Below are 24,093 nucleotides of genomic sequence, written 5' to 3'. Positions count from 1 at the left end.
GGAGAACAGGAGTCTTGCTTACTTCAGCAGATTGGGAAGGGGAAGTGAAGTGAATGTGGCATTCATTCCATTGCTTGTGGGTTAGTGGGAGAGGATATGAACCAAAATGAGCCCCCAAAACTTCCTTCATCAATTAACAAGTAATCATCTTCTTCAAGGTTTGGCTTAGAAGCAAGCCACCAGTTGCCTGTTACAAATATTATGTGTGGGATAATCTACTCATAGATTCCAACTGAATGAAAGTCAGCAAGCCGGTTTTCCAAGTCCGCTTACATAATTGCAACAGGCTTCCCATTTTAAGAATTTCAAGGATCTGCCGCTTCGTCTTCCAAAGACTCTCTTACTTGCAACCAAGACTTCAAGGGAACTCACGAGGATGGAGGATGAAGACGGATATATGAGTATAGACCCAAAAGTAAGGAACTTCTGTGCAACAACACCTTCTACTGGAGGCAAAGGTATTGATTTGAATCTTTCTCTCTTCCTGCCCCACAAGTTTGGGAACTGAAGTAACATGAAGGGAAGATTTTAAAATGTATCATAGTCATGATTTGTAACATGGGTGAGAATGCTGATCTTTCCAGATGTTTTAAACTAATTAGCAGCAGCCCCTGCCAATGAGGAAAGCTGGAGGTTTCTGGCCAACATCTGGAAAGCTACACAGTTCCCACTCCTGATCTAATAAGAGCTGGGCTTGTAATAAACCTTGATATTTTTCCCCTCCTTAATAACAATATGGAAAGCAGAAAGTGCTTTGCATTGCAGGTGTCTGTGTGTGAAAGGGAAATTGTGTGAGTGAGAGAAAGCAGGTGAGAAAAAGAGAAAGCAAGATCTTTGAAGTCAGAATGGAAACTTTGTAACTAGGGCTTGTTTCTGTATTCCAGCACCAAGACCAGCACCATGACAGTCTTGCCAATTGGATGTAGTGAGACTTAAACAAGTTGTAAGCAACATTGCTCCAACAGGATATATATCATATTTTTAAATGGATGGAAAGATGTGCTGGGTCCCATCAATGGCTTATTCTTTCCTAGCTGTTCTATATGCTCAGTGACTCATATGATGCCCACCAGCAGGACACAAGCTCAAAAGTACCCTCCTCATATTAAATGTAGCCTTTATGTCCTCAGGAATTAATTTCAAAGCTTGGGTAAGTTCCTTGTTTACAATATAGCTCTCAGAATCCCATAGCCAGGAGACTGGGAGCTCCTCCTCCTCAAGGAACTTTTCCAAGTCCTGCTGTGTTTTCTCATCTTCTTTTGCATTCACCCCTTTCTCTGCTAAGAACATTGCCCTGTTCCAGAGGAGAAAGCTGAGGAGATAGGTGGCTTCAGAATAATTTAGAGATTCAACTCATTTGAAATGTGCTCCTGGAAAAAAAATGATATATGGGGTTGGAAAAAGTGGACTGTCAACAATACAAATAAAAGGTTCATAGAGCAAATTAATTCTACACTTCCCCTAAAGAATCCAAAATGACTAAACCAAGGCAGTTGCACTTTTTTTAGTGATTTCATGTAACTTTTATTTTATTTTTAGATATTGAACATTTTAAATATATTTAAAAACTCAAAATCTCAACATTTTCAACACAAGAGTACTCATAGCATGTTAACTATCTCAGTTAACATGCTAAAGGAGCTGCTGTGGCAAAATGGGTTAAACCATTGTGCCGGCAGAACTGCTGACCTAAAGGTCAGTGGTTTGAATCTGCAAGATGGGGTGAGCTCCTGTCTGTCAACTCCAGCTTCCCATGCGGGGACATGAGAGAAGCCTTCCACAGAATGGTAACACACCCTGGGCAACTTCTCTGCAGACGGCCAATTCTCTCACACCAGAAGTGACTTGCAGTTTCTCGAGTCGCTCCGGACATGATAATGAAGTAAACTTTTCACATTTTTTCTGACCTGAGCAAAAATAGAATACATGTGTGTGTGTGTGTATAACCACACAGTATAAACGTAAATCTCCCACTAAGTAAGTCATTAGTTCTTATTTAGAAATAATTTAAACATGGCACAATCGAGCAAAGTAAAGCACTTTTAATTCTTGATTTCAGATTTCCGAGTCTTGATTTAGGCACTAATGAATTCCGTTCCCCAGGAAAGCATTAATGCTTTTCCAGGAAATGGAATCCAACAGTGCCTACCTCAGTACAGGACTTTGACCTTCATTTCAAATACCACATTTGTTAAACTTACTCTACATGTAAAACACAATATGATGTTTCATCAAACAACATGATTTATTAGATCTATGTCTGTGTATGTTGTATGTCAAAATTGGCATTGAATGTTTGCCATATATGTGTACACTGTAATCCGCCCTGACTCCCCTGCGGGGTGAGAAGGGCGGAATATAAATGTTGTAAATAAATAAAAAAATCAAAATAGAAATGATGTGAGTTCTCAGTAAAAAGGAAGGCAGCAAGAAAAGAGGAAGATCACATTAGATGTATTGTTGTATATATAAGTCGACCTCATGTTTACATTGAAGACAGGTTGGGGGGGGCAAACGGGTGGATTTTGAAATGACCCATGGATAAAGGTCACTCAATGGAAAGGGAAATGTCCTTTGCTGCTCATATCCTGACATTCAAAAAAGGAGAAGCAACACTATGGTGGAGAGAATAGACGTATTTATTGTTCCTTTTAAGTTCTCCCAGGATGGACAAGTTCTTGCCTTTTATCACTCCACTCAGAAAAAGTATGGTTCATTTTTAAATAGGAGTTAAGTTATGGTATTTACACTGACCTGTGGACAAGTCAACCAACTTTTGGTTGATTTTTTTTTTACTGAAATTTCTAGATTTAAAGATGAGTCTATAGGATAGTTAAATTTCTTCAAGGTAGCCAGGGCACTGAATTAGCAAGCTTCTAAGAGGGCTGTTAATAAACAAGTTTCTCATTCATAGGGGCACCACAAGTTAGTGTTGGTTTGACAACAAATTACTTGGAGGTTTTATAGAGGTGTATAGAAAATAGTGTTGCATTAGATAGATATTAACATGCAGTCATTTATTTTATTTTATTTTGCATTATAAATAAATATAGACTGTTTGGAAACTTCAAATGGTCCAGCAAGCGACAGCCAGGTTGCTCACTGGAGAGGCACTCAGGAAGAATACAACTCCCCTGTTACGTCAGCTCCACTAGTTGCCAGTTTGTTTCCAGGCATAATTTAAAGTGCTGGCGCTAGCCTATAAAGCTCTAAATGGTTCCGGCCCGGCTTACCAGTCCGAACGTATCTCTCTTTATGAACCTTCTAGGAGCTTAAGATTGGCTGGGGAGGCCCTGCTCTCTATCCTGCCTTCTTTGAAAGCTCGCTTGGCAGGGACGAGGAACAGGGCCTTCTTAGTGATGGCCCCTCAGCTGTGAAACTCCCTCCCCAGGGATATCAGATCAGGTCAACTCCTTCCCTCCCAACCTTCAGGAAGCAAGTAAAAACCTGGCTTTTTGAATAAGCCTTTGGGAACGAAGTGCTATAGACAATCACAGATTTATATGGAACTGAATTGGAAGGGCTCAGACTATATTTTTGGACAACTAGATGAACAGTGAATTTATTTAGAATCTTTCTATTCCACCTTTCTCAAGCCCGAAGGCATTGGTTTTATATGTTTTAATGGTTTTTATTGTATTATGTTATTAATGGTTTAAATGTTTTATACTTATACTGTATATGGTTATGGCATCAAATAGCTGCCTATGTTGTAAAACCACCTTGAGTTGCCTTCGGGCTTGAGAAAGCTGGAATAGAAATATTGTAAATAAATAAATAAATGTATATTTTGCAACGGTCAGGGAGAAATGACTCTCTTGTAACTTCTTGCTGTTCTCTCCCTCTTTCCCTCTTGTTCCCACAGTGGAACTCTCTGCCCTGGAGTGTGGGGGGGCTCCTTCTTTGGAGGCTTTTAAACAGAGGCGGGATGGCCATCTCTCGGGGGTGCTTTGAATGTGATTTTCCTGCTTCTTGACAGGGGGATGGACTGGATGGCCCGCGAGGTCTCCTCCAACTCTATGATTCTATGATTCTATTTACTGCACAAATTTAATAGCACTGATGGCTCTCATATCAGGGCTTCTTCAACTTTAGTCATTGGTGGAAATAACTCCAGATGATTTGAAACCATATAGACAACAAAAATCCTTCTTTAGCTGTTAGAGTGAATTGAGAAATACATTTTTCCTGATAAAATACTGAGAAAAATATCCAATTGCAGAAAATCACCAAAATAAGTTTCCGCAGCTGATGACTTCTTTGTGAAAAAGTACCAGTGCTCTCTAGCTCTAAACACCTCAGGGTTGGAAAGAATATTAAAAACATCCATAAAATCATAGAAGAACATATTTGTCAAGTGTTAGGAAAGGTTGATGTGGAAATGTTCTGGGTTGGTCTTTGCAACTGAGGACTTGTTCTGTGCAAAAGTTTCACTTTTTTGCACAGAAAATGGACACTTTATGTGGAGGAAGCTGAAACATTTACAGTGCAGAAAATGCTTGTTTGTTTGTTTCTTTGTATTGAAAAAACATTTGCTATTTTTGAATAGAATAAGTCTCAAAGTATGATTACTTCTTGAAAACTGCGCTGTTTTGAATACTTTCTCACAGCAGAAAGTAAACTGGTAACTTTTTTTGTTTCTTCCTTCAAGAACAACCTTAACAAACAATTACATACCACGTACATGTGTGGTTTACTCTTCTCAGTACAAGGTCAGATATGTTTTGCTTGTTCATGTCTGGATGATCTGAATGCCAATATCAGCAAAGTAATTCAAGGTTGCTTTGATATTATGAGGGTTGAATGAAAAGTAATGCCTCCACCTTCATAACTCATCAACAGATGGTAGTACTGGTATGCGGAAGGTACTGGCTTGTTCAGTAGACTCTCCTCTACAGTTCCATTTTGGCAGGAAGCCTCAGCATTGAATAGTTGTGTTGTCAAAGTGCAAAATATGGAACCCTGCGCAGACAGTTGGTCAATGCGACTTAAGCAATGTGCAGTTATTTAATTCTTGACAGCAGAAGTTGTCACCCCAAAGGAGATTCATCAGAGAATGCAAGCTCTTTATGGTGATTGTGTTGATGTGAGTACTGTGTGTCACTGGGCGAGTAAATTTAAAGACATTGAGGTGGGAACATCTGACTTACATGACAAACAGAGAGTTGGACATCCTGTGACAGCAACCATCGAGTTTCACAAGCAAAAGGTTGACAGCAGAACTTCAGAGACTGGATCTCACCACTGTACAGCATCCTCCATACAGTCCAGATTTAGCACTGTCTGACTTCCATCTGTTCCCAATAATGAAAGAAGATCTGTGGGGACATCATTATGCTTCTGATGAAGACGTTGAGAAAACTGTGAGATGCTGGTTGCAGAAATAGAGTGTCGACTTCTTCATCTTTGTTCATCTTTGGCAGAAATGTATCCAATTGCCTGGTGATTATGTGGAAAAGTGAATAGTGGTAGTTAAAGAGCACATTTTAAGGATTATTTCTGGGTTGGATTTATTAAAATATTCCCATCCAAACCCAAGTAACAAAGGTGGAGGCATTACTTTTCATTCAACCCTCGTAACTCTATTGTAGAATATAGCCTAGAAAAGCCATATTTTAAAGGAGGTATTGTCAGATGATTTTTCATCATAGCGCTAAAAAAAGCAGGCATTACAGAGACGCATATTCATTTAGTAAGTGTGGGAAAGCAAAGCATGGAACTAGTGCTCAACTTCACCAATTGACTTCCAATTCCACAGGCTGTTCCTCCAATCTTCTCTGGTGGAAAATTGGTCTTGGCATCTCAGTGGCAGGAAATGTTGCTATGATCTTGGTTTTTATCCTTCTCAATATCCCAGGTAAGAGATATCTGCTGTGTTTGTGTGTGTGTGTGTGTGCATTCCAAGTTGTTACTAATTTTCAGTCACCCTCAGCCAAATCTGTCACAGAGATTTTCTTGGAAACTCAATTCATAGGGGAAGTCACTGCCTTCCTCTTCAACTAAGAGAGTGTGACTGAACCAAGGACATCCAGTGAGGTGTCTGACTGAGTATCTGAACCCTCATTCTCTCAAGTACTTGCCTAAACTCAAATTGCTACTCCAAACTGGTAGTGTTTTCTCTTCTTCACTTTCTAATTAAGGTCTTCCCTCCATATACAGTTGGGCATTGGCATTGCCTAGAATATGGTTCCAGAACCCTCCATGGGTACCACATCAATAGGTGTTCAAGTCCTATTATATAAACCGATCAAGTAAAATTGTGGCCCTTATATATAATGGCAAAATCAACATTTATTTTTTGGAATTTTTTTTTTAGGTGAGAAGAATATTTTCAAGCTGTGGTTGGTTGAATTCATGGCTGAAGAATCCATAGATATGAAGGCCAACTCTAATAATAATTTTCGCATTATATAATATATGGACTTGTATATGACTTAAAGTATCCTGGTATGGTGACCCTATGAAATTCTTAAGTTTTCTTAGACAAGGATTATTCAAAAGTGGTTTTCCCAGTTTCTTTCTACCAAATATAGCCTTCAGCATTGACTATTGGTGGATGTTCCTTCCTTGGAAGCTTTTAAACAGAGCGTGGATGGCCATCTGTCAGGGGTACTTTGTGCTTTTACTGCAAGGCAAGGGGTTGGACTAGATGGCCCATGTGGTCTCTTCCAACTTTATTATTCTATGATTAAATTTGTAGGTGGTCTCCTATCCAAATTCTAACCAGTGCCCATCTTGCTTAATGTCCAAAATCAGACATGGATGCAATTAAGTTGTTGAATACAAAAGCAGGGCATGTCAAGAGATAGAAGCTCCCAAAGCCAACCAAATTGCCACAGTATGTGAAAGAAAAAGGGCCACAAGCAAAGCAAATAACAGTGCACTCCAGTAGGAATCAGCAGAATACTTATACTGGATCTTGTTTTGTTTCAAGCAAAAATGGGATTCATCCAAATATTAAAGCAACATGTATTTTGATACAATAGATATTATTTTTGTTTTGCTAGTTCTTATTTTGCTATACAATCATGTTTCCCAGGCTTTCAAGGCTCCTGTGAAACAATGTGGAAACTCTCACAGCATCCCTCATTTCTTCCAGTACATTTATGTACCATATATAGGTCAGTATGAGTAAGCAGGAAACATCCCATGGCTAGTCTAAATAGAATCAAATTTCTCCGTAAATAATATTGTTGAATAGATTGTGATCCCATTGTGAAATCCAACTATGTTCTAAGCTTTGCAGGATTATTCTTATGGAAATCATGCTACTTCTTACACCAAGCTTCCTCACAACCAGATCCGGAGTTGTGTACAAAACTGCATCCCTTGCAGATCTGCTAAGGACAGCATAATAGGTATGGTCATCTTCTTTTGCTTCTAAACAAGATATTTGTTCCTCTATGGTTATGATATCAGATTTTGAACTAACAAAGCAATAGTTTGGATGCCAGATCTCCAGGTGGCCAGATCTCTCTGTCTGGGGCTTCTTCATCAGTCCTCAGGGCAAAGGAGATGTCAGAGTGCGACAGAAGCTTTGGAGCTTAGAAGAATGGACACTTTGAGACTTCAGTAAAAGCAGACATTTAGCTTTACTGAGTAGAGCAAATATACAGCACGCATTCATCAAACCAGACAGGAACAAGACAAAAAACACACCGAAGTAAGAAGGACGAACGAAACTTTATCTCTGGATCCTCCCTACGTGTTCCAGGCAAACCCAGGGTCACATCTTCACAGTTCATTAGAGGCTTGACTGTTTAACCTTTTCAGTGTCAATACACTCTTTGCTAAAGCAATCAGGTTACATTCACAGGCATCAAACAAAAATTACATTTAAACATTCACATTAAATTAATCTTACATTAACAGAAGAATCTCGGGGCAAGAGTGCTATCCTAGAAAGTGTGTGTATGTGCATGTTTTTCTCTTCCAAATATAGCCAACGCTCGAAATATAATGACGAATGGCATCATCAGTGTCAGCCACATAATAACATGAGAACTTGCCCTAAGATCTCAGGTTTTGGCCCTGAGACTTCAGACCTTTGACCTGGCAACCCTTGTAGGGGTGGGAGGGGGGCAGGTTGGGAAAGCATATTTTCATCCCTAGCAATGAGGAACAAAGAAAATATGGAGAGAATTAAAACCTGAAGTAAATTGATATCTACTTCTGATTTTGATTTTGAAGATTGGGTTGGGGAGGGTGGCTTCCCTAGCTAGACCTTGGAGGTTACTTGCAACTATTTGGTTTTGTGACAAGAAGGATATTGAAATATTACAGTTGGACATCCACATCTGTGGATTTAACTTTTATGGATTTTGTTATATCCAAATTGTATTATTGTGTTCTCTTTAAGAATCTATGGTCAACTTCCAGTCATGCTGTAGGACCCAAAGACTCATTGAGGGAACATTTATTTATGCATTTGCAGGCCTTCCAGCAGAGATTGGCCATTTTGACACACAGGAAGACTAGTGATACATAGGTGTTCTTGCTGGAAAACAAAATAGCAACTTTTTTATTTGTGTTTTTTCGGCTTGCATGGGAGTCCTGCACCCTTAACCTTCTGTGAAAGTGGAAGGCTTGTTGTACTGTTTGTGACCCCCCCCCCCTCTCAAAATGACTTAAAGTACTACATTTTCAGAGGGCATACTCCTATCAGTCCTGTGGTTTTTCTCTCTCAAAGAGTAATAGGAAGTAATAGGAAGGTGGTGAGCTAGGCAAACAGGGAAAGTAAGGAGTCATTGGTTTTCAGTCTTCCCACAAAGAATGGTAACAGGCCACTTTGGAAATACAGCAGTTACATAATAAACATTAAGAAGAAACTTTCCAGACTCCACGCGACCTCTGGAAAATCCAAACTGTTGAACTTTTAGGCCCCATGGGAAGCAAACCTACATGAATGGCTCATATGAAGGGAGTGTCCCTTGGTAACCGATTTACACATTGTAAAAAGGGACATGTGTATGTGTATGTGTGTATATATATACACACACATACACATACATACACACACACACACACACACAGAGAGAGAGAGAGAATCTATAGATAAACAGGCATATGTAAAGAGGCTGTTGAGCAAGGCTTGGGACCAAGAACTGGGCAAGTTGGTGGACTGCTTGCATCCCATATACTGCTCTTTTCCCACATCTCCATTAAAGTGTCTGCCTTCCTGTTTTTCAAACTCTAGTTTAACTTTAGTTCTGCTTCTGTCATGTGTTAGAAAAAAAGTATTTTTCAGCATCAACAAAAACAATTAATTACTTACCACCAACAACACTGCCAGGTATTCAAAATTTGCATGTCAGTTATCAGAGCTGGAAAAGTTATTTTTTCATAGAATCATAAAATTAGAAGAAACCACAAAGGCCATCCAGTCCAACCTCATTCTGCAAAGCAGGAACACACAATCAAAACACTCCCAACAGTTGCCATTTCAAAACCTCCAAAAAGAAGACTCCACCACACTCCAAAGATGTGTATTCTGGCGTCAAGCAGTTCTTGCTGATGTTTAAGTGGAACCTTTTTTCGAAACCACAACACCCAGAACACAGATCATGGTGTCTGGAAGATTCTAGAAATGGTGCCTCAAAAGTCATTTGTATGCCACATGCAATGGTGGGAATGTGCAGGGGGGCATGGACTATTTTTCCACCCTGAACACATATGACAGACTACACCAGAATATTTCAATGCATTGATATTTTAGATTTGTTTTATATTTTAGTGAGGTGGGTGCTTTGGAAGGAAAGCACACTGCTGGGTTTGAATGATTTTTGTGTGGACATGGAGTTTTTAAAAATTCTATTAGAATCTGCCTCATTTTAAATTAAAAAATGAATTCTTGGTTTTTGTGGAATCTTTTTTGTTTGGGGGGGGGGAGGTTGCATGAATCTCATGGACTGCACTCTGTGGAGCATGATGGTCTCCTGTCGATTAAAAAAACAAAGTTTGGATATGCAGGTGACAGCAAGATTGAAGAGAACCAACTGGAAAAGCAGACACGATATGAGGATTTAAAGATCGAACTGCAAAGACTCTGACACAAACCAGTATAGGTGGTCCCAGTTGTGATCGGCACACTGGGTGCAGTGCCTAAAGACCTTGGCCTACACTTAAACACAATCGGCACTGACAAGATTACCACCTGCCAGCTGCAGAAGGCCACCTTACTGGGATCTGCACTCATTATTCGCCGATACATCACACAGTCCTAGACGCTTGGGAAGTGTCCGACGTGTGATCCAATATAACAACCAGCAGAGTGAATGCTGTGGACTAATCTTGTTGTGTTTCTAATAATAATAATAATAATAATAATAATAATAACAACAACAACAACAACAACAACAACTTAATTTTTATATCCTGCCTCCATCTTCCCGAAAGGTCTTGGGGCAGCTTACACAGGACCAAGCCCAATCATATACAGTTAAAAACATAGCATATAAAATATGAAAACAACATAAAAACAACATTTATAAAAAAGGGAAATCAATCTGTTCAGCAAGTTTTGCAAATGCTATTTTTTTATCAGTAAATGTTCGGGGTTTTTCTCTTTTATATACCTATTATATACCTATAGTCACATAAAAATTCTCGGGCTGAAAGGGATTGTGAGTGCAAAAGTTTAAGATGCCTTGTCCCAAAATGATGCGGGTCTGAGAAGTGTGTCACCAACATGAAAAGTTTGGAAAGTTCTGCTCTAGATGTTGAAGAACTGCATGTTCCCTTACCCTCAGCTGGAAAAAGCCAATGGTAAGAAATGCTAGGGATTGCACTCCATCAAAAAGTGAAGGGCCACAACTTTCTGCCATCTCTTTTTTTTCTGAGGTCTGAGAGTTGCAGGCTGGCAACAACAACAATTTCAACAACAAAAATGATTTCTTGCATTTGTCTTAAGAGCCTAATGACTCCTGACAGCACAACGATTTCTTTCTTTCTCTCCTCTGTGCAGCAAACCTGACTCTGGATCCCAGCACAAATTTCCCCCAGCTCTACATATCTGAAGACAAAAAAAGTGTGAAATGGAAAGGAATGAAGCAAAGTGTTGCTCCTGGTCCTCAGAGATACGACCTCATGGCCAGTGTATTAACCCAGGAGGGCTTTAACTCAGGAAAAATTTGCTGGGAAGTTGAGATTGTGCAAGCAGGGGAATGGTGGGGGGTGGGAGTGGTTAGGGAGTCCGCAAACAGAAATGATAAAATTTTCTTTGATCCTAGAGGAGGGTATTGGGCAGTACAACTTTGGTATGGGAAGTACGAAGCAATCACGCACCCAAGGACGAATTTGACTCTATGTCATCCACCAAAGAGGATCAGAGTTTCTCTGGACTATTCAATAGGACAGGTAGCATTTTTTGATGGGGATACACATGCTGAGATCTTCACTTTCCCAAAAGAAAAATTCTCTGGAGAAAAGATTTTTCCTTGGTTCTTGATCCATGGATGGAATGGGGAGCTCATGATCCATCCATGAAAGTAAACATACATGCCACTATTTTCAGCAACCTGTTTATCTAGGCAGCCAAATCTAGTTCTCTACCCTTGGTGAGTTCTAGACCTAGGTTTAACATTTTGGTATGAACATCCTTCAAGTCCCAGCTTCAACTGGTTTATGTCAGAGGAGGACTTTATGGAGCAAGGACATGCAGGAAATGTCAGAAGTTTAATGTGGCTTTAAAAAACCCAATATTTGTATATATGTGCTTTCAAATCACCTATCTTAGGACAACCCTATAGATCATTGGGTTATCTTAGGCAAGGAAGACTCTGAGGTGGTTGTGCCAGCTCCTTCCTATTAATATAGCCTATATTACCTAGTATTCCTTAACAATGTCCCATCTCTCTCCTAAATCTCCCCATAAATTCTCCCCACTCATTCCCTCCAGATGTTTCTTCCAATAAGTCTATCAAGGACCAACAGTTATCCTAGTTCCCTTCCTTCAAAATTTGCAAGATATGTATTTCAGGTTGGATTATTGAGAAAATTATACATAAATTGATTTCTTATTTGCGTTTTACTTTAAAAGACAGTTAACCAATACCCAGACTTTGGAGAACTCACCCACTTTTTGATAATATTAAACTCCACAGGAGTGATTCTTGCTATTCTGAAAGATGCTCTAAGGGAGATATGTTCCTCAATGGACATGTTCCTCCTAACCTGGAGTTCTAATCCACTTAACTGCAAAAATGCATGTTTGGTCTTCCGAAAGGCTCACTGTCGATCTAAGGATGAGATAAATTCTGATACTTACTTAGTTATTTACTTAATTTGGCAATCCCTCGCAGCTCAAGGGTGATGGTCCTCCAAGTCTTACATCTTGGCAGTGTGTGGCTGTGGAGCCCTATTCTTGATCCGCATGTTCTCCTGCAATGAGAACATCAGTTTCCAGGTCAAAGGTGATCCCAGTCAGGGTTGGCATGACATGCCTTCCTCTTCGCACGTTTCTCACTTTCACCCTCCATTCATGCCTCTTTGAATTCTGCAGCACTGCTGGTCACAGCTGACCTCCAGTTAGAGCACTCGAGTGCCAGGCCTTCCAATTCTCGGTGTCTATGCCACAGTTTTTAAGGTTGGCTTTAGGCCCATTTTTAAATCTCTTTTCCTGTCCACCAACATTACGTTTCCTGTTCTTGAGTTGGGAGTATAGTAACTGCTTTGGGAGACAGTGATCAGGGACTCGGATAACATGGCCAGTCCAATGGACATGATGAGGTCTTCAGATTGTGCTTGGTCTGGAACCTTCCCTACAGCACCTCCTGGGAGTGCATGACTCCGGTGGTTACACCTGTAGGTTCATGGGAACACACAAGCGCCCTCTCCACAACAAGGTGACAATCCATCAAGGGGGAATTCTGATACTATTTCCCATTCAGTTCTTATAATAACCATTGCTAATGTTACATATGAATTACCTATATAAGGGTCTTCTTGCATAATGACAGTGTGAGCCACAGACTTATTTCCCATGTGGGCGGGTGCCTTCAATACTCGAGGAATCCATGGTGGGTTTTAATCTGAAATTCAGAGGCTATCCAAGATGTTGAATATTATCTCTGTCTCATTAGATTCATACTCAGATATCTCAATAATGGTTTAGGGAAAGGTTCATGGCATTCTGTACCCAAATACAATAGGAATCACAAACCATTTGTGTCCTTTCATAATGCATAGGTTTCCTAAGGCCCTTGTGTTATCTTTGTTGCTCTGTACAAATTAGTAGTCTTTTGTTTTTTCTTTTTCCCTTTTTGTAATTTATATTTGATGTACAATTGTAAAATGATATAAGCAGTGTTTCAACAAATATAACATTGGCATAAAATAGCAGTTTTTAATTGACATAAAAGAGATGCATTTCTTATAAAGTGGTGAATGTGGATCTCTTGGACATTGTCACTCTGGAGCAAGCAAAATAGTCTTCTAAGCTCATGATTCAAGTGTAAATGGGAGAAAGCAAGGAAAAACATGTAGGATGGGATTGGTTAATTTTCCTGTGTTGAATAATGGGTGTTCCTATGGGGACTCTCTTATCTCCCAAAATCCTGCCTCATGAGTCTGGCATGGTAATTTTTAAAAATTAAGTTAATCATTAGAGGTACTAAAATCTCAAGATATCACTACTTTATTTTTTCTGTCCTTCATAGTAATCTTGGTTTTTGAAATTGCACTCTTGCTCTCTTTCTAACTTTGTTTCAGATTTCCACAATTGAGAATAATGAGATTGGGTTTGCCTTAAGAACAATTCCTTGTGTCTCCTTAAGAGTAGTGAGACTGGAGGGGAAAGTCAAGTCTCTCAAAACTTTTTTCCCCAAGCTTTTTTTAAAAGATGGAGTGGGCACTCAAAGATGCACTAACTCGTGTGATAAATCTGAAAATGGATGATTTCAGAAGGAAAGGCAAGAAAGAATAGCATGTGATGGGATCTGGGCACAATTAAAAGTGCTGGCTTTAGCCTTTAAAGTCCTAAACGGTTCCGGCCCAGTTTACCTGTCCGAACGCATCTCTCCCTATGTGCTTAAAATAGTTTGGGGAGGCCCTGCTCTCGGTCCTGCCACCTTCGTAGGTGTGATCGTAGGCGGGAACGAGAGACAGGGCTTTCTCAGCAGTGGCCCCTCAGCTATCCCTAGGGATATTAGATTGGCCCATTCCCTCCTAACATTATAAAAGAGAGTTAAAACCTGGCTGTTTGAGCAGGCATTTGCAGACGCAAATTGAGATCCACAGAACGATTGGACGATGCAATGGAAAAAATGATTTAGTGATGAGACGCTGAGGACTTGTGTTGAATGGTTTTTATTTTTCATTGCTTTTATATGTTTTATATTATATGTAATGTTTTAACTGTATTTCATGTTGTTGGGAGCATTGACTGTCCACTGTAAATCGCCTCAAGTCACCTTCAGGCTGAGAGAGGTGGTATATAAATATGGCAAATAAATGTATTATATGTCACACCTCTTTTTATATGATAAACTCAATAAAATATTATATTAAAAAAATATGGCAAATAAATAAATAAACAATGTGATTTGCTTTATAATGCAACATGATATAATGCCATGGTAATATGATGGTTTCCCCCACTCATAGGATGAGGTACTTAGTGAACATGGATACTCTGGAGACCAGAGTTTGAACCCCCACTCAGCTACAGAAACCCACTGGGTGATCTTGGGCAAATCACACTCGCTGAGGCTAGAGAAAAGCAAGGAAAAGCAAGGAAAAACCACCCCCCAGGGGAAAAAAACCCATGATATCAGCATAACTGAAAAATGACTTGAAGGCACAGAGATACAACAACCCCACATTTAAAGTGTCTCAATTTCTCTCTTTTGTCCTTTCCACCTTCACCTTTATCTTACTGGAAAATGCAGCATACTGGGTTCAGAATGCAAAAGTTGCTTGCAGGCAGTCAGCAAAGCTCTCTCACACACATTTGTATCCTTCCTATACAGTATTATTATTATTATTATTATTATTATTATTATTATCAATAATAATAATAATTTATAACCCATTCTATCTCCCCAAAGGGACTCTGGACGATTTCCCGCAAAAATAGCAGACATTCAATGCCATAATACGCAATAAACAATAAACAAACACAAAAACAAATCCAAAATATGAAGATGCATCCATAACAAAATATAATAAACTAATCAAAACATACATAGTAAATAACTGCCCTGAGTCGCCTGCGGGCTGATATGGGCGGGATATAAATAATGTAAATAAATAAATAAATAAATAAATAAAACACACTCAATCCCCATATCAATCAGATCTACAGTATAAACAAAAACTAATCAATATAAAATACATTTAAAATTATTAGATGATTTTTCCACCACCGGCAATCCAGGGTGAGGCACTGTTTTTTTTCAGTCAAGGTTATAATGCATAATATTACAATCCTCCTCCTCTCTATAAGCTAAAGAGCATAGATGTGTTTTGAGCAGTATAACTCCCACGTTTACAGGAGATGCATCCCTGAACTACTACTACTACTACTACTACTAATAATAATAATAATAATAATACCTGCCTTTCCCTACAGACCAAGAAGGGATACTACATCATTAAAACAAGAGATAAAACACTATTAAAAGACATACAACAGGATACACGGAGTTAAAATACAAGATAAAATCTACTAATAAAATACAGATTGTGTATGGAAATAGGAAATAATGGGTAACAGTGAACCCTATTGAAATGTTTTACTTCTGCCTTTAGGTATCATAAAAGGCCTCTGAAGGACCTAGAAAATTCATAGAAAGATATCCTTTAGGAATTTTCTAGGTCTTGAAAAATGATTCCATGGTACGTTCCTGCAGAAACATACATAGGAGGACATACCTGGAGGACCTAGGAAAGTCCTAGAGCATATATTTTATCAGACGTGAGCAGATTAAATCAGTCCTGCAGATATTATAACACGGGTACTATGCTGTAATGTGGTGTTTTGAATAAACCAAAGCATTTTCCTGTCTACACTCCACACCTTACTCAGTGGGGAATCCAAGTGCCAGTAATTCAGGACATTAACATGTGGATTTGCATAGATAAGGGATTTTCCTTTGCTCTTCATACCACTGTTAATTATCATGAGTGTTAGTGATTGCTACAAGTAGAATTCCCAGATCAGGGCTTTAAATTAATTATACTCATTACCTAGACTGCAGTCATAATTATATCACATAAATATGTATACTAAGTAGTTACGGTTCAAGCAAATACAAGCTGCAAGCAAACAAGAAAACAAAGTTTCCCCTTGATATTAAATCTAGTCAAGTCTAACTCTGGGTGGCGCTCAACTCCATTTCTAAGCCAAACAGCCAGCGTTGTCCGTAGACACCTCCAAGGTCATGTGGCCAGCATGACTGCACCGAGTGCTGTAACCTTTCCGCCGAAGCAGTACCTATTGATCTACTCACATGTTTTCGAACTGCTAGGTTGGCAGAAGCTGGGGTGAACTGTGGGAGCTCACCACATCTGCTGATTCGAACCACTTTCCTTCTTGTCAGCAAGTTCTACAACTCAGCAGTTTAACCTGCTGCACCACCGCAGCCCCTAAGGGTGTATCTACCAGTGTGGAATTAATGCAATTTGACACACACACTCCACACACACACACTTTAATTTGCATAGTTCAATGCTATGAAATACTGGAATTTGCAGTTTGACAAAGCACCAACATTCTTTGACAGGGAAGGCTAAAGACCTTGCATCTGTGAGAGCAACAGAGCTGAACAGTTTGCAGTTTCACAATTCTGGCTGAAATAATCTCTGTTCCCACTTTTTCAGTAGTTTTTTAAATGCCTGAGTTTCATCATCCTGCTTTCCACTTTCTCCCCCAGCTTACTTTTTAATGTTGTCTTTTTACTGCGATCATATCAGAGATATAAAGAATATTTTTGAGCCTTGATGTTATTGGCATGATGAATTGTGTTTTTCTCCATTGCCATCAGAGCTGTACAGCATGTAGTGCCTTTTAGAGACAAAGAACTTACTGATGTGCAAAATTGTGTTGCTAAAAGTCTCATTTTCAGAACGGAAAAACTAGATCATTTAACCTATCAATAAGCTAACATTATTGCTATTGTTGTGTGCGTTCAAGTCATAGCCCTAATATACTTCACTCTACAGGCCAGAAACATTACCCATCCCTGGATGAGTGTGCTTATTATCCCTTGTTGAGAACTTCCCAGAGTAATGGATAAAGAACATTAATCTCGAGGCCTGATCCAGCAATGTTCATGTTATATTCTTAAGACCCTAGTGGATAGACACGATGATGTCTGTATGGGTAATGGGTCAAAGATTTGAAGTATCCAAGCAATATGAAGTCTTGTATAATTCAGTACACATGTTGGGGCTGCTTAGCGATCACTATCTGTGGAGTAGGTAGCCCAGTCACAATCCAGAGCTCTTAATTAAATTTGCAAGTCCTCTTCATCCATTGCTCTTCCAGTTTTATACAAGTCATGACCTCATTGTAGCATTCAAAATACAGCACAAAAGTAAAGTATACACAAAAATAAGGAGAGCTGTGGTGCTGTGTAATTTCAGTGCTACCAAGAATCTGCCCCACAGAGCCTTCAACTTTTCACAGTTGAAAACAAGGACAAGTGTGGCCAAGCAACACCACAGTATGGAGAAAACAGCAAATGTTGTTAATGGAGAAGATCACCAAAACTATGAGTAGTTAGCTCGGACAGACTGGGGAAGACAGGAATGGGACAGTTGTTCTCCTACCAGTGAAATCACAAGACAACACTTTTATTATATGTTACCAATCAATCTCCGTGTGATCAGCCAACCAAATTTATGGGCATGAACATAAACTTGAACTTGTACATGAACTTGAACTTGAATTTGAACTTACACTTTGTTTGTGAAATGAAGCAATGGCCATCAGAGACCAACTCCTCCTCAAACAATGGATGAGACACTATGCAAGAGGACCCATCAGGTAAATGGGTGAACACATCAGAAACAATCTTCCCCATCCTGTGGTGTGCACCGATGTGTACCTAATATCCTTTGCACATGTGAAGCCTATTTAGGACTCCTTTACCCAATTTGCCATGGATTAAACAGTGTAGGTTAGGCGAAACCCACCTCCCCTCCCCCCAGGACGAAGGGGAGGGGGAAATTCCTACCAAGCCCCATCGGCGACTTTTGTAAAGTACACTGTTGAAGAGGGAGGGAGGGAGGTGGGTAGGTAGGTGAGTAGGTGGGCGGGTCAGCGTCATTGAAGGAATTACCTGTGTGGGGAGCAAAGCGTTCCCTCACTGGAAGGGAACAAAGCGCTTCCCCGACCTCATGCTGACTGCAGGAAAGGAATTGTTCTCCCACAAATGAAATCACGAGACAATGCAATATTGTGGATTAACTATTAGCAACTTTTATTACATGTTAACAATCAGTCTCTGTGTGATCTGCCAACCAAATTTAAGAGCATGAACATAAACTTGAACTTGTACATGAGCGTGAACTTGAACTTGAATTTGCACTTGAATTTGGACAAGAGAATGGAGAAAATGGCAAATGTTATTAATGGAGATTACCCAAACTATGAGTAGTTAACTGGGACAAAAGGGGGAAGAGGGGAATGGGACAAGGTAATGGCCCTTGGCATTAAGTCTAGTTGCATCCAGCTCTGGGGGGTGGTGCTCTTCTCCATTTCTAAGCCAAAGAGCCAGCATTGTCCGTAGACACCTCCAAGGTCAGCATGACTGCATGGAGCGCTGTTACCTTTCCGATGGAGCAGTACCTATTAATTTACTCACATTTGTGTGTTTTCAAACTGCTAGGTTGGCAGATGCTGGGGCTAACAGCAGGAACAGCATTTAATGCAGCTAAAAATAGTGTGATAGAGGACCCACTGGAAGTATCCTTGCCAAACTGAGACAGCGGGAGTGTATGGTTCCATGCCTCTCAAACAATTGCTTAAGCAAAGATCATAAGGTAGAGTTTCTCTTTTGTTTCCCAATCCAGTAATCTGATCTCATCTCTGTTAGTCATTGCGTCGTCCTGTTTACTACAGCAGGTTGGACAGGAAAAATAGATAGGTGAAAGAGACAAGATAAAATAAATTCCATTGCTCAGAGGTGCAATATCTTAGGTACAAAAAGTAGACAAAAATGTTTTACCTAGTAATGAACTAGTGACTATCTGCAGACCAAATCTGACCTTCTGTTCTAGTTTTAACCAGCTGAATGAATTCTGACTTCACCAAGTGGTAAACCGATTCCTATAATTGCATTCGGCTTGCACGTTTAAGGAACTACTTCAAGGAACTTCAGATACTTACCATTTGCTATAAGGGCTGAAGAGTTGCTCTGGAAAAATGGAAGATGAAGATGGTTATACAAACATAGACCCAAGAAGACGGGAAACATACACAAAACCCCATCCAGACATTGAGCAAAAAGGTATTGTTTTAGTCTTTGTTCAATTTAGTCTTCTTGCTGTTTTTATTTATTTATACAGTTGCAACAACTTACATTATTTTTAGAGAAGTAGCAGTGTTCATCTCTTTCTGCATAAAAAGGAGGAGGGAAAGGGGAAGAGAAAGAAATTTATGGGATTTTCTTATTATGTGAGCTTTTGTGGATGTAAATCTGTTGTTCAGGTGCAATGATGGTGATAATAATTGCTCAGATATAAAGCATGTATTAGCATTGTTTTTCTCTCTATACCTATGTTTAAAAGATGTGACAACTGGATTTTGAAAATTTTGAATTGTTATGTAAACAAGGATTGGTAATAATAAAGCTTCAGTTGAGACACCTTCTCTCCCTGATAACTCTTTCAGGAGTAAATTTCCCTTCCTAGAGGTAGATTTCCTCTGACTTCCTGTTGTTTCACCCCCATTTGTTACAAGGAGTCATATGCAAGTTGGATGTTCGCAACTCAGGGACTGTATTTGTTTTTTTCCCTCTCTCTCAGTTTTCCTCCATTTTTGCAACAGCAGACAAAGGTCTCCCAATGGTTTTTCATATATGAACAGGAATCGAAAGCATGGTCTCCAGTAGGGCTGGGCGGTTTCGTTCGTTAATTTCGTAATTCGTTATTAATTCGTTATTTTTTGATAACGAAGCAATATTGAACCATTCAGGTGCAACTAAAAAACAAAACGAATTTTTCCAATTCATTTCGTAATTGTTTCGAAATTCTTTCGTAATTGTTTCGAAATTGTTTCGTTATTATTTCGTTATTTCCGTATGTCTGGTGCAAGTTTTATAGTCGTTGTTTGTTTTATCAGTGATAAAAAAGAATTATCACACCAACAGTCAACAACAGAGGGAGAGGGAAGCTTCAGAAGTTCCCCCTGTCCCATTTGGAGGGTTTTTTAGCGTATTGCGCAATCGCGTCTGCCATTAACAAATCGATTCGTTATTGTTTCGAAATTGTTTCGTAATTTCCGAAATTTCATAAATATCGAACTTTTTAAAAGAAAAATTTCGGAATTCTTTTAAATAACGAAACGCAAAAGCCCCCTAAAAACGAATCGAGTTTAGAAACAATTTTTTCCGTGGTTGGACAGCCCTAGTCTCCAGAGTTGAAGCCCCCCACACAAAATACTACACCACACAGGCAACACAGCAGAAAGACAAGATAGTGAAGTCCTTGACTTTTTTTATTTATATCCTTAAAGCAGTGGTTCCCAACCTGTGGTCTATGGACCCCGTGATCTGCAAGAACTAAAATATGGTCTGCGGCCTCACCATTTCTGCACCGTTGCAATAAGAGTGACTGGTCTGGAGAAATCCTCTTATAGTGCCGAGGCTTATTAAATATGGTTTTCTGTGGGCAAGATGGTGACTACTGGATGGCATATGTTCTGTATCAGAAACTTGGGCTGATGTTGTCTATCCAATGCAATTTTCTGAATCAGCACCCCAAATTACCAAACTGAATCTAAGGTTGACCAAAAATTGATTTGTATCCCTTTTGGTACTAATGTTGGAGCGTGGACCCTGGTCAAGTGGTCCCTGGTTAAAAAAAAAAAAAAGGTTGGGAACCACTGCCTTAAAGGGTACTGTTATGTTATCTGGATGGACTCCAAAAGGAGGCCTTGACAAAAAACAATAGTCCATTTTATGGAGGGGTCGGTTTGAAGGAGGAAAAAAAAACCATTTCCACCATTTTCACTGGTTATATAATAATAATAATAATAATAATAATAATAATAATAATAATATATTTATATACCGCTCTATCTCCCCAAGGGGGACTAAGAGCGATTTCCAAGTAACATCACCAAAACATACAGAGTAAACAGCAATAAAATTAACAAAACAACATAAGTATAAAATCATCACAATAACACACATATATAAAAAATAATCCTGCCTGTTTAGGGCAATTGAAAGGCCAGTGCAAACTCAAAACATGAGGGGGGCGGGAATTAAGTACAGTGCTATAATAAGCTAACAACAATAGCTGTGGCTGCTCGTTTCCAGGGCCTATTAGAAGGATGACCAGGGTAATAGGTAGGGTATAAGGCCATATTCAACAATGTTTAGGGCTGAGCTAGAACTGGTCATTCTCAAGGGCTTGTTGAAACCACCACGTCTTCAAGCTCTTACGAAAGGAGAGGAGGGATGGGGCCTGTATTATTTCCTTGGAAGGGCATTCCAGAGGCGGGGGGCCACCACCAAGAAGACTCACTCTCTCATCCCCACCAACTGTCCTTGTGACGGTGGTGGGAGCAAAAGGAGGGCCTCCCCGGAAGATCTTAGAGTTCACGTCGGTTCATAGAAGGAAATGAGATCGCGGAGATAGGTGGGGCCTGAACCATTATTCCACCCACCCCCCTTCCCATATCATAAATGAAAAGGAAAATAGAGGGAAATGGTTTAACTCCTTCAAACCCCTCCCTCACCCCACCCTCTGTAAAATGGACTATCATTCTCTTTGTAGCACCCCACTGTGGCCGCCCAGATAATAGAACAGCACTCCTCAAAGAAAAAAACTTGTAATTGTGTGTGGCAGGGTAGTTTCCTTAGGAACTCTAAGGGTCCAACATCAAAACATGTTTGTCTTATTGTTTAATATGTACAGTCACACTTTTGCCAGCAGTAAGATGACTTGAAGGAATGTCCAGATCTTTTGGAAAGGCTCTTCACTCTGTCCTGCCATTTTCTTAGGGTTATTTGGCAGGTACTTGCTCTCTAAGGAGAACAGCATGATTCCATCCTTGCTCTCCTTCTGTAAAAAGGTAAAGGTAGTCCCCTGACATTAAGTCCAGTCATGTCTGACTCTGGGATGTGGTGCTCATCTCCATTTCTAAGCCGAAGAGCCAGTGTTGTCCGTAGACACCTCCAAGGTCATGTGGCTGGCATGACTGCATGGAGCGCTGTTACCTATTGATCTACTCACATTTGCATGTTTTCGAACTGCTAGGTTGGCAGAAGCTAGGGCTGACAGCGGAAGCTCACGCCGCTCCCTGGAATTGAACCTGCGACCTTTCGATCAACAAGCTCAGGAGCTCAGTGCTTTAACCCACTGCGCCACCGGGGGCTCCCTTCTGTAGGCAAGATAAAATATTTTTAGGACATCAGCCATTCACAAATGGTCTGAAAATGACTTTCGTCTGATAGTTTGTATATAGTCATTTAATGAAATTTAGTGTTTGTGCCCCTTCAAGTTTCCTATCTACTGAATTTCATAAGATTGTCTTAGGCCAGGAACCGTAAATGGTTTTCTCAGTGTTTGTTATGGATCTCTCATGCAAGTACTCACCAGGTATTTTGCAAAAGTGTGAGTATAAATTAACAACAACAACATGATAGCATGTATTTCACAAAGCACTGAAATACAGCTAGTCTTCCATATCCACAGATTCTGCTTCAATGAATTCAACTACTCATAACTTGAAATTACTTTTTTAAAATCCAAAAAAAGCAAACTTAGGTTTTACCATGTTGTACAAGGAACACGATTTAACTACACCATTGTCCTTAATGGGACTTGTGCACCCATGGATTTTGTTCACCACATGTGGTTCCAGAACCAACCTCAGCAGACACCCAGGGCCCACTGAACCTCCCTGTCACTCTGCAAAGGCCTCTTACGGTTATGGCACACATTCTGTGGAAATAGAGTAACTGCTGATCTTCACTATAACTTTCTATCCCACAGATACTTCATCCAAACTTTTCTGGTGGAAAATTAGTTTCAGTATTTCACTGACAATAATCATCATTCTAATTGTGATCTTGATTGTTGTCGGTGTTCTAGGTAAGTCTTCTTGTTTTGCTTCTTTGGCTTTGACTGTCGCATACCATAATATTTTGCACATCAGTTTTCAGAATACTCCCACGCTTCAGTGAATTTGTGACCTGACCCATCAACTAATTCCGGGTTCCAATATCTCCAGTTCATAAGGACTTCTGTCTGATCCTTCATTCTGAAAAGAAAAGCAAAGAACTTGATCTATGACTGTGTCTATCCTACACAATTGCAGCACTTTAGTGCTCTTCAAATTACTGTGGTTTTATTCTGCTAAACCCTGGCATTTGCTGATACGCAGAATGCATTACTAAAAGTTTCTTCATTTTAATTATTGTATTGTTTTAAGCATTTTTTTTGCACTACAAATAAGTCATGCCCAGTGCGCATAGGAATTCATTTATGGTTTTTTTCAAATTATAATCCGGCCCTCCAACAGTTTGAGGGACTGTGGCCTGGCCTTCTGTTTAAAACGTTTGTGGACCCCTGGCTTAGCCCATCTCAGGAGACCCTAAAAAAAGTACTGACCCCTCTACTCTCAGTGCTGCAGTGCCACTTCTGGCTTTTTGAATGCCTAGGCAGGAAATTGGACAGGTGGCTGGGTCCCTGAGGCAGCACCGGCACTTTCTCCTCTTCACAGAACAGTGTTTCTCAATCTGGGGGTCGGGGAGGGGGGTCACAAGGTGGTATCAGAGGGGTCACCAAAGACTATCAGAAAACACAGTATTATTGTATTGTCGAAGAGGAAAAGTGTTCTTGCCAAACATCAAGGGAACCACTGACCGCATAGGGAAGCTGATGAGGAAACAAACAATCTACAGACCCACCAAAGGACAA

General features: G+C 39.9%; 1 protein-coding gene across 2 annotated transcripts; it reads left to right on the top strand.

Annotated features, from left to right (window-relative positions):
- Window positions 1-14,449, top strand: LOC132765178 (E3 ubiquitin-protein ligase TRIM39-like). Of its 2 annotated transcripts, XR_010909127.1 has the most exons (5): window positions 1-80; window positions 335-458; window positions 5,759-5,857; window positions 7,239-7,358; window positions 10,964-14,449. XR_010909127.1 is itself a non-coding variant. In XM_060759391.2 (4 exons), exons 1-4 carry the CDS (start codon window positions 377-379, stop codon window positions 11,482-11,484), a joined length of 822 nt encoding a protein of 273 aa, XP_060615374.1. In that variant the 5' UTR covers window positions 20-376; the 3' UTR covers window positions 11,485-14,449. The 2 variants fall into 2 exon arrangements, 1 of the variants encoding a protein (XP_060615374.1); XM_060759391.2 differs by having other exon boundaries at window positions 20-458.
- Window positions 14,450-24,093: the final 9,644 nt, after the last annotated feature.

The sequence above is a fragment of the Anolis sagrei genome, chromosome 2 (assembly GCF_037176765.1).
Source record: "Anolis sagrei isolate rAnoSag1 chromosome 2, rAnoSag1.mat, whole genome shotgun sequence".
Classification (NCBI taxonomy): Eukaryota; Metazoa; Chordata; class Lepidosauria; order Squamata; family Dactyloidae; genus Anolis; species Anolis sagrei.
The sequence above is the reverse complement of the archived record's forward strand: the minus strand, read 5'-3'. Positions and strand labels throughout refer to the sequence as shown.

What these genes read in the sequence shown, in the direction of transcription:
- LOC132765178 (XM_060759391.2), top strand. Translation starts at nt 377, where the DNA reads ATGGAGGATGAAGACGGATATATGAGTATAGACCCAAAAGTAAGGAAC. An exon ending in ACCTTCTACTGGAGGCAAAG is followed by an intron (nt 459 to 5,758) that starts GTATTGATTTGA and finishes CCAATTCCACAG; the next exon opens with GCTGTTCCTCCAATCTTCTC. An exon ending in TATCCTTCTCAATATCCCAG is followed by an intron (nt 5,858 to 7,238) that starts GTAAGAGATATC and finishes CTATGTTCTAAG; the next exon opens with CTTTGCAGGATTATTCTTAT.